This window comes from Solanum tuberosum, unplaced genomic scaffold (genome assembly GCF_000226075.1).
Source record: "Solanum tuberosum cultivar DM 1-3 516 R44 unplaced genomic scaffold, SolTub_3.0 scf00155, whole genome shotgun sequence".
NCBI lineage: Eukaryota > Viridiplantae > Streptophyta > Magnoliopsida > Solanales > Solanaceae > Solanum > Solanum tuberosum.
In genome coordinates this window covers 1,174,483-1,185,330 of record NW_006239081.1, presented here as the reverse complement: position 1 = coordinate 1,185,330, position 10,848 = coordinate 1,174,483, and the positions used below count along the sequence as shown (strand labels likewise).

Here is a 10,848-nt window from a genome sequence, read left to right as displayed (position 1 = left end):
TATATATATATATATATGAGTTGTGACTTGCTTTTCATTCAAAGTTACTAATAAAGTCAAAATTATAAAATAAATAAAAAATAAAAAGAGGATGTGTTCTTGACTAGATTGGTCCACTTTTTGACTGGAATGGTCCCAAGTGAAACAAGAAAATTGAAAAATGTTATTCAGGGTAGGTAGGAATCATGGTTAGGACTGATGAATTTAAAAAGCGATCTATAGAGTTTGACACATTTTCTATATTAATAAGTCGTAAAATAAAGTACTACAGATTTTGAATATAACCGACCCTAACTAGTTTGAAATTCAACGCGATTGATTGACTTTTAAGGTTAGCTGATTGGCATTATTTAGGGTGTTTAGGTAGAATAGGAAGAAAGATAATACAACACTTAAAAGACTTTGGTTCTTTATATTTTTAGAGTCAGAAAATTAACAAAGTGGTCAGAAATAAATGAATAACGAAAAAAGGATCAGAAATACCCGAGAACTATTGAAATTATAACAAAAATGTCATGCAATGTAATCCCACAAGTGAAGTATGTAAGGTATAGAGCAATTGTTTCTGACTGACCGTCAACAACCTTCCTCCTTTATTCAGACTTAAGACCAGCAATGTGAACGAGCTTAAACATGTTTAAAGTACAAGATTTGGACATAGAAACTTTGCTATGTACTGATAAAGAGCTATCAATTCAACTTCAATTCATTGATGCTAAAAAAAAAATGAAAAAACTGTACAAATGTTAATCAAAGCCATCCTTCAAAACTTTGATAAAAGATGATTAATTAGGCTAAATGAAGCCATCTTGTACAAATAAATCAAACATGAATGAACGAATAAATAACGATTTTAGTTAGTTTGTTGCATCTACTTCTCCGTCTGTAGTCAGAGGTCATGATACTATAAACGAACAAATGAATGTGACTCGTGGTCCTGATCGAGCTAAAGAGATGGGTCGGATACTGAAACCTGCTTTCGAGGCATCATCAGCTGGTGCAAATGTAAAATGTTGCTTTAGTTAGCTGCTGCAATAGGTGTCCTTGGACTAGGAAGTCCCATATATGCAATCCTAGGAGAAAGACGAATCTTCGGGCTTGGTCTTGGTGAGGGGATCGGACCATACATGTTGAAACCTCCGTTAGCAACACGAGGTGACAAGTTAACTTGTTCAAGTGCTCGGAACTGTAGCTCTGTTGGATATTCCCTAACACAGCCAATACGAGGTCCGTTTCCTGTTGACCATTTTCGAGACAAACGTTTAGCAAAGCTAAACGATGTGTCTTCATGTTTCTTGTTTTCGCGTTCATCATCAGTTGTAGTGACCTCTGCTTTCTCCTCTGTTTGATCATTTGCATCAGAAGTGCTTCTCTTGGGTGATTCTTTAGTAATGAGTGGTTGGTGATTTGAGCCCTCGTTGTTAACTCTAAACGAATGATCATCATCGTCAACAGAACATCTCTGAAATGAAAAAAAATATCATCTTTGTTAGCAAATGTGTTTCTGTTTAGACATTTCATGACTATATAACATTTTACGCCACGAGGATGCATTACCTTAACGTTTGTAAGATCTACGCTATGCTCCTCAAGGAAAATAATGAATTCCCGGAAGTTCTCTTCTGTGGGGTGATAGTGTCCACTGTATGGCCAAATAGCCTTCAAAACACCATCATGAGCAACGAGTCTACCAGCAGCAGTGGTTGCACCACCTGATAGAAAACTCGAGTGTTGAAACACACCTTTTTTCTTTTTTCCTACGTACAATGTTCTTGTTGTGCTAAGAACAAAGATCCATTTTGAACCCTCTACTGTCTCCACAAAGACACCGTTTTGTTTATAGACGAGTTTCCCATCCTGAATAACTACTTCATACGATTCACGTTCTTTCTGAAACAGTTAAAGAACAATCATAAGATTCAATTATGTCATAAAATGGATCATTTTGCTGTTCTTATCATTTTTTATGATGAAAATCGCAGAATTTGGACTTACCGGTCCAAGATACTTGATGCATTGATGCTGCAGATTGGTCCTAGGACACTTCTCGAGATTTATTTCTTTTCCGTCTCCAACATCCAACCTACAATGAGAAATTGACAACGTAAAATGTCAGGTATGTTATATTTCAACTTACGGATACATCTACTAGACGTATTCAAAATCTTGGAACAAAACACTCACCAGTAGAAGAAAGGTTGAGAGCTTTCACTTTCGAACCAGATATCGTAGTAGAAGTGTAAATTGTGACCATACCGGTGTCGTGGATCAATCTACACAACATCAGAAGAAATAAACAATCAGTTTCGTGATCATTGGAACTCTTTTGAAGAATAAAGTGACTGAAATAATTCAAGATATCGAAAAAATATTCAAGAACTTACAGCTTCTAGCCAATGCTGCAGAGCAAGTTTCTGAGCCTTTTCATCTTTTGACAATCCTTTACCAACTTTGGCAGCTCGTGTACGTGCTCTAGCCCACCGCGATACAGCAGTTTCTGGTTTCTCCACGTTGAAGAACGAAACAGAACTCCGTTTGAGAGCTGCGAAATCCAAAGCCTTCCACCTATACATACATATATAACACAACCACTTCAATAAACCGGACAATACAACAAAGACATATACAGTATAATCCCACAAGTAGGGTCGGGAAAAACCGGACAATACAACAACAACATATTCAGATTTCAGTGTAATCTCACAAGTTCAGTCAGGAAAAAATGGACAATACAATAGACACATCAAATCAAGATTCTATTTTTCAAAAAATGTTAAGACCCCATAAACCAGACAATATAACAGAGTCATTGCAAATCAAGATTCAGTTTTTCAACAAAGTTAAGACCCCATAAACAGGACAATACAACGACAACATATCCAATGTAATCCCACGAGTTGGATCAGGAAAAAACGAACAATACAATAGACACACTAAATCAAGATTCGATATTTCAAATAAGTTAAGACCCCATAAAACAGACAATACAATCAAGATTCAATTTTTTCCAAAAAAATTCAGACCACATATACCAGACAACACAACGACAACATATCCAGTGTAATCCCACAAGTTAGGTCTATAAAAAAAAAACGAACAACACAATATAATAAAGACATTAAATCAAGATTCGAGTTTTCAATCCACATACCATAGTTCTTCAACCACAACAGCACAATCTGCAAGATTTCTTCTTGTCCTATAACTCTTATACACTTTCTGAAGCTTAACAGCAGCAGCATCAAGCTCACTAACAGGTCGTGGAGAAAACAGAATCGAAGGCTCGGATAATGAAACTGTTGCTCTCGTCTTTTTTTCGTTCCATTCTGATATATCTAAGTCTTGAACCAGATTCTTGAATGATAGAGTTGTCTCTAACATCAGTTTCTTTGGATCACAGTTCCTTAAATTTATCGAATTCTTCCTTGTCATCTCATCGATTCCATTATTCGATTGTACTATAGTTTCCAAATGTGTTCCTTTAAAACTATTCGATCGAACAGTCATCTCCCAAGTTCTTTTTAGCAAGATACTAAAAAGCCTTTTAACCTGCAAATTTGTTGGATAATTCCATTAAGCCAAACAAACAACAACAACAACAACAACAAACACATCTCGAAGTGGTAGAGTGTACGCAGATCTTACCCCTACCTCATGAAGATAGAGAGACTGTTTCCAAAAGAAACTCGATTCAAGAACAAAGAAAGAACTACAACAACAACAACATACACATCTCGAGAGGATAGAGTGTATGCAGACCTTACCACTACCTCGTGGAGATAGAGAGATTGTTTCCAAAAAAACTTCAGTTCAAGATCAAAGAAAGAACTACAACAACAACATACACATCTCGAGAGGATAGAGTGTATGCAGACCTTACCACTACCTCGTGGAGATAGAGAGATTGTTTCCAAAAAAACTTCAGTTCAAGATCAAAGAAAGAACTACAACAACAACATACACATCTCGAGAGGATAGAATGTATGCAGACCTTACCCCTACCTCATAAAGATAGAGAGACTGTTTTCAAATGACCCTCGATTCAAGATCAAAGAATGAACTAAAAAGAAAAATATTACTCACAAATATAACAAAATCATCAATTCATCATCTACATATTTTCTCTTCCTAACACTACTTAGAATTTTAAAAAAAACTTCAAATATTTCAAGTTCTTGAGCTAAATTATCAAACTTTTGGCCCTCTATGCAAAATTGAACAAAAACTTATCAGAGGCGGATTCAGGATTTAAACTTAAATGTTCAAATCTTTAATATTCTTATCACTAAACTCATACTACAAAACTATATGTTAAAACCCATCTTTTTTTTTTTGAAATTTTAGTAATTTCTTACATATATATTTATACTTTCATATCGAAGTTACATCCACCTCAGAAGCTTATCGAAACAGAGGCGGATGCATAACCAGTATTTTCGATACGAAACATAGATATATGTTTGAAAAAACATTAAAATTCTCTTGAGCTAAATTATCAAACTTTTGGTCAAAAACTTACAAAAGATTAAACTAAAGCCCATCCAAACATACCAAAACTCAATATTTTCAATGCGAAACATACGTGTGAATTATACCAAGAATGTGTTTAGTATTAAGAACCTTAAAACTCGAAAACAAAAAACAAAACCCCATGTCCTAAATTAACAAAAAAAGATTGGAAAAAAGTAAATTACCTGAAATTTCTCAAAATATTGTAAAGATGAAAAAAAAAATCCCAACTTTTTTTTTTCTTCAAATGAACTACAAAGATGTCTATGAATATGACTAACTATCTCATTTGATGTACTTTATATATGAAAAATGAAAAAAAAAAAAAAAAAGCCGTGGATTTGTAGAAAATGAATATTTAAAAAAAAAATTGAGTCAAATAGTTCGTCTACATATGGAATAGCACGTGGAATGAAAAATTGTACAGTGAATTGCAGACAGCTAACTAAGTTAACTGAGAATTTACTTGAATTACGAAACGTGTCGATAATAACATATTCAGTATAATCTAATAAATAAAGTGCAATAAAAATAAAATATATACGGATCTTATTGTTATATTTGTGATTGTTTTTAATAGATCCTCGATACAAAAGAAAAAAAATTGAAATAGGTTGCAAGAAAAATATGACCGCGTGTAAGATAATTAGATATTCCCTTTATCCCAATTTATATAATACATTTTTCATTTTAATGAAACAACATCAACGTTATACGCAATGGAATCCGGAGAGAAAAGGGTGTACACAAATTTTACTTGTATCTTTATATGGTGTTGTTTTCAATAGATCCTTGACTCAAAAGAAGTTTTTTAAAAAATAAATTGTCACAAGAAAAATATGACCAGAAGATATTTTCTATGTCCCAATTTCTGTGTTAGTTCATTCATAAAAAATGTCACATTTTTATAATTATAAATAATTTAATTTTAATTTTAATTTTAAAATTCTTCTTTTAATTTATTCTTAATGAAACGATTTGTAATCTTTCAAATATCTAAGATTTGTTAGGCCACAGTTTTTTTAAGTTTTTTCTTTTCTCTTAAACTTTGTGTAAAATAAAATAGTGTCACATAAATTAAGACGGATGGAATACAAACGGATGGAATACAAAGCAAATGAAGAAAAAAAAAATTAAAAATCTTGAATGTGAATGGAAAAAATTTGAAAGAAAAAGAAAATTTGGAATTTGTGGGTTGATTTTTATAACTTTCGTAATGTTCAAGTTTGAACCCCACGAACTAATATTTTGATCAATTCAAACATTTGGAAAATTTGAAAAACTTTACTTTTTTGTTTTGAAAAAGAAAAAAAAAAGGAAAGTTTTTTGTCCTCCTTTGTACTACAAAAAAATCAGAATATAAAGATTGGAATTTTAAGTGGTCAAAGAAAGTAAGCTTTCTAACAAATTTTAATTTTATATTTTTTACTTTTTGGTGGAAAGTAATGTTTCTATGTAGCTTCTTTCCATGAAAAAACACATTGAGAAAATAGGGTTTTTGTAGTCTTAGATTTTACTTTTAGTCGAGTTACAACTTCTAAAAGTCAACTACTATAGATCGATCTCATTGGTATAGTTGAGATTTCTTCGTTTTTAATCAGAAGGTTTGAGTTTTAGCTATTGAGATGGAGAATCTTTTGACTCGAAGTGTTTTATTCCCTTTTAGTGGTCTCATTTAATGAGAAATTAAAGGAAAACTTGATGTGACTTATAAAGTTATTGTCATGTGACCAAGAGTTTGTCATGCTCGAATTATAGAAACAACATTTTGCACTCTTGCAGAAATGTACGTAGGGTAAAATTGTGTCCAATAAAATTCATCATTTTCAAATTCTACACATAGCGAAATCTTAGTATATCAAACTTTTCAATAGACTAGATTCATCTAATATATAAAATTTAGATTAACCGGGTTCATCGATAATTTCTAATATCCTGTAATTTTTAAAGGTGAAATTTAGCTTGTTGGACTAATGGGGCTATAAAAATAATATAACATATGGTGCAACTAATCCCTACCAAATGTAAATAGCATAAATAGTGTATACTAGCCACCTTTCGACGCTACTATTAAATAGTTCCAAATTTCACAAATAAAACTTAAGTATATAATTTTAAAGCTTCGCTCGATGAAATTTACAACTTTATTAGTATACTACTTTTTATTCTTATTTTTTCAATTACATGAACATAAATCCGATTTGTTACATTAGTAGCTACTATTAGATATTAATAACAATAACAAGTTTAGTATAACTTCATAAATGGGATTCGAAAAACATAAGATTACAAAATCTCACTTTTATCTTTACGGAAATAGAAAAGTCATTTCCAATTTACCCTCTGATGATAATGTGAACGAGCTCACGCGAACGCAGTTACTTTTATCTTTACGGAAATAGAAAAGTCATTTTCGATTTACCCTTTGATGATAATGTAAACGAGCTCATGAGAACGCAATCACTTTTACCTTTACGGAAATAGAAAGTTATTTCCAATTTACCCTTTGATGATAATGTAAACGAGCTCATGCAAATGCAATCACTTTTACCTTTACGGAAATAGAAAGGTTATTTCCGATTTACCCTCTGATGATAATGTGAACGAGCTCACGCGAATGCAATTACTTTTATCTTTACAGAAATAGAAAAGTCATTTCCGATTTACCCTTTGATGATAATGTGAACGAGCTCATGCGAACGCAATCAATTTTATCTTTACGAAAATAGAAAAGTCATTTCCGATTTACCCTCTGATGATAATGTGAACGAGCTCACGCGAATGCAATTACTTTTATCTTTACAGAAATAGAAAAGTCATTTCCGATTTACCCTTTGATGATAATGTGAACGAGCTCATGCGAACGCAATCAATTTTATCTTTACGAAAATAGAAAAGTCATTTCCGATTTACCCTCTGATGATAATGTGAATGAGATTACGCAAATGCAATCATTTTTATCTTTATAGAAATAAAAAAGTTATTTCTAATTTATCTTCTGATGATAATGTAAACGAGATCATGCGAACGGATATTGATAGGTTGTCAACTACTTCTGCGGTTTTGGTTGATGAAAGGGGCCAACACGTTATCGAGTATGCTGATGTTGCATTTTGTCTTTTTATCTAAAATTCTCCATGTCCATAATGATGAAAATGACTGATTTACCCTTATTATATTTGACTTTTATTTATTTATTTATAGTAAGTAGTAGTAGTTGATGAACTTTAATGAAAACAAAATTTTTATTTATTTATTTTAGTGTTCATTTAATAATGTGCAATTGGGGGAGTTGGTAGTTACAAAAATAAATGAAAGTGGAAAAAAGTACTTTTAGTACAATTTGATGGGAAATTCAAGTTGTTTTGTTGTCGTGGTATCTCATTCGATATTAGATATTTATATTAAAATTTAATTAAATTTAAATTAGTGCGTTTGTAGCACCCATTTCTGAAAACGACGTTTTCAATAAACATTATCTTTTCTCAAGGGATCGAATTCAAGTTCGTTCTTGAATGTCAATTGTTAGATGTGACTTATTATCAGCTTATACATTTTTTTTGTTATTCGGCAGCCGCTACCCTACAAAAGTGTACAAGATAAATCTTGCATCAATATAACAATCTGCAAATTATACATGAGAGGTTAATCACACTAGATAAGTCTCGTGTGATGAGTTCAATCAAGAAAGGGGGTCTCGTACCTTCCTTTTTGGGAGATTCCATGTTCAACTAATTCAGTTACTCTTATGAGTGTTGTGTTATATAATTTGATTATTTCGAAATTAGTGGTAGTTTAATTCATTTTTAAAAACCACTCCCTATTATAATTTCTCTATTTCGTAGTTTGAATTCGAGACATCACACCTCCTATTTAATTGTTGGTAAGTGATATTTGATCTTGCTTAGTAAAAATAATTCAAAATTAAGATAAATAATTAGATAAAGCTTTCTCGATATATCTCTAGTGTTATGTGCACATAATACACTCATAATAAATTAATCTTAGTGATGATAATTGAATGATTGACCTATTTTTTATTTATTACTATAATACTAATATTACTTATTCCATTCCGATTATTGTTTAAATTCTTTTTATGCTCATTAAAAAAATAATAAATATAAATATAATTTATTAAGTTATTTTTATTTAATAAAAATAAAATTATATTAGTGATATTGTGAAAAATAATTGTCAATTTTTAATCATAGATTTTTAAAGTAATAATTATTTTTCAAAATAACTTCTTCTATTTAGATGAAGTGATTGTTAATTTGAAACAGTCAAGGTAAGTAGTTAATGAACTTTAATGAAAAAATTGAAGAGATTTCTTTTAATGTTCATTTAATGCTCAATTGAAGGGTTGGTGGTTGCAAAATAAATAAAGTGGAAACAAGTAATTCTTCTAGTGGGATTTGTTCTAGACCGGCAAATATTACAATCAGTTGAACCTATTGATTATAAATATATATTATTCACTTCGAGAGATATATCAATAATCTTTATACTATACGACAGTTTGACTTTTGGTATAGACACACATATATTTTATAAGTTTGAAAACAATTAGCATTACTATACATGAACTAGGGAAGAAATGTGAGTGCACGTGAACTCAAGTTTGATCCCCACCTAGATATGCTACTACATATGATATCTGAAATTTAATAGTTCAATTGATTTAGATTTATGTACATACTAAGGGGAACGACTCTTTGTTATTAAGAATTTTTCTATTCTCAAAACTCAACCCCTTTGATCAAGCATGAAAAATCTTATCTATCTCATTGTACTCCTTAATTTGGTTATTGCTAAGTCTGGTCTTGATTAATAAAAGTTATTCAAAGAATTAAAGTAAATAAATAGTTAGATTAATTTTAGTATAGTTTCAAATATAGTAAATTCCTACATATATACACAACAACAACATACTTTAGTATAGTTTCAAATATAACATCAAGAAAAGGTTTGTGTAAATAATTTTTCCCTTATTTTTATAGGGTAGAGTCGTAACAAGGTTGCTTGATTGTTTCAGATAAATCATGACAAAGTTATTCAAAAAATTAAAGTAAATAGTTAGATTAGTTTTAGCCTACATATATACACAACAACAACTTATTTTAGTATAGTTTCAAATATAACATAAAAAAGAGAGATGAAGTGTAAGTAATTTTTTTCCTTTTTATTTATTTATGAGATAGAGGTGTAACGAGATTGTTTCGATAAATCATGACTCAATTCCTACACATACCTAATAAATAAATGATATTAATGGTAATTACATACTACCTCCTTGATTAATCCAATATAATAATATTGGGTGCCAAACCTAAAATCAAGACTTTGAAAATTAAAAGTCAAAATCAAACAGAGATTGGTCAATAATGAGGACAAATGCCATTCTGGATTTTCAATATATTTGGATCAAATTGACCACTTGAAAGCTGGAATTCCTTTTTTTTTAATAAACCTTATCAAGTCACACTGTCAAAACTTTATTTAATTAATTTTTGGCAAAACTATATATAGAAGAGAATTGCGTCGAGATTCAAATTATATAAATTTTAGCCATTATTTTAGAATATATTTTCTTTGTTATATTGACATGTGATAAATTGTAATTTCTTGTACTTTTTGAATAATTTCCTATATTTTATTTTTAAAAGTATTGAGTTAATCTTCTTATTCAATATAGCTTTAGCGATTAGTCAGATTAATTCTTAAAAATATGAATAATATCGTATAAATTGAAATGAATGAAACAGTATAATCATTGATGTATTTTGAATTGTGCTATTTTATTGGAGGACTAAATGACCGATTGCTCCACATTAGCTATATTATTATTTTGATTTCCACAAGATACTTAACATCAGCTTTGAAATTTGATTAATTAAATAAATCGAATTTACTCCCCAATAAGTTTTATTGTGGAGTAAAACCCTTCATATCAAAAATAATTTTATTTATAAAACTCGACTCCAAAACTTCTAATTAAGAATAAATAGATATTTAATTACACCCCAAACCCCCAACATAGTTTTTGGTAATCCATCTTAATTAGCCAACTATTTAGTTACAACGAAAAGTGGTCCTTTGGACTATATAAACATGTTGGCCACCTCTTGATTTCTCTGTCCCCTATATATATAGGCTATAGTTGAATAACTATTTTTTATTATATTTATAAAATCATACCAAGAAAAGTTTGTTCTTTGTAATTAGCCACCTCTAGGAGAATTTAGACTTTTATAATACTATGGTTTGTGTCATAAAAGTCATTCTATAGTGATAAAATTTTATCCATCCCCCCCCCCCCCCCACTAATTAAAAATT

The 10,848-nt window shown here is 30.5% G+C and overlaps 1 protein-coding gene across 1 annotated transcript; it reads right to left on the bottom strand.

Annotated features, from left to right (window-relative positions):
- Positions 1-674: 674 nt before the first annotated feature.
- Positions 675-3,614, bottom strand: LOC102591923 (IQ domain-containing protein IQM1). The gene is made up of 6 exons (XM_006353480.2): positions 3,152-3,614; positions 2,385-2,565; positions 2,185-2,273; positions 1,996-2,083; positions 1,558-1,890; positions 675-1,462 (listed from the first exon to the last, which is right to left on the bottom strand). The coding sequence occupies exons 1-6, from the start codon at positions 3,505-3,507 to the stop codon at positions 1,019-1,021; spliced, it is 1,491 nt and encodes a 496-aa protein (XP_006353542.1). The 5' UTR covers positions 3,508-3,614; the 3' UTR covers positions 675-1,018.
- Positions 3,615-10,848: the final 7,234 nt, after the last annotated feature.

What these genes read in the sequence shown, in the direction of transcription:
- LOC102591923 (XM_006353480.2), bottom strand. Translation starts at nt 3,507, where the DNA reads ATGACTGTTCGATCGAATAGTTTTAAAGGAACACATTTGGAAACTATA. An exon ending in TGCAGCATTGGCTAGAAGCT is followed by an intron (nt 2,274 to 2,384) that starts GTAAGTTCTTGA and finishes GATGTTGTGTAG; the next exon opens with ATTGATCCACGACACCGGTA. An exon ending in TCTCAACCTTTCTTCTACTG is followed by an intron (nt 2,084 to 2,184) that starts GTGAGTGTTTTG and finishes TTCTCATTGTAG; the next exon opens with GTTGGATGTTGGAGACGGAA.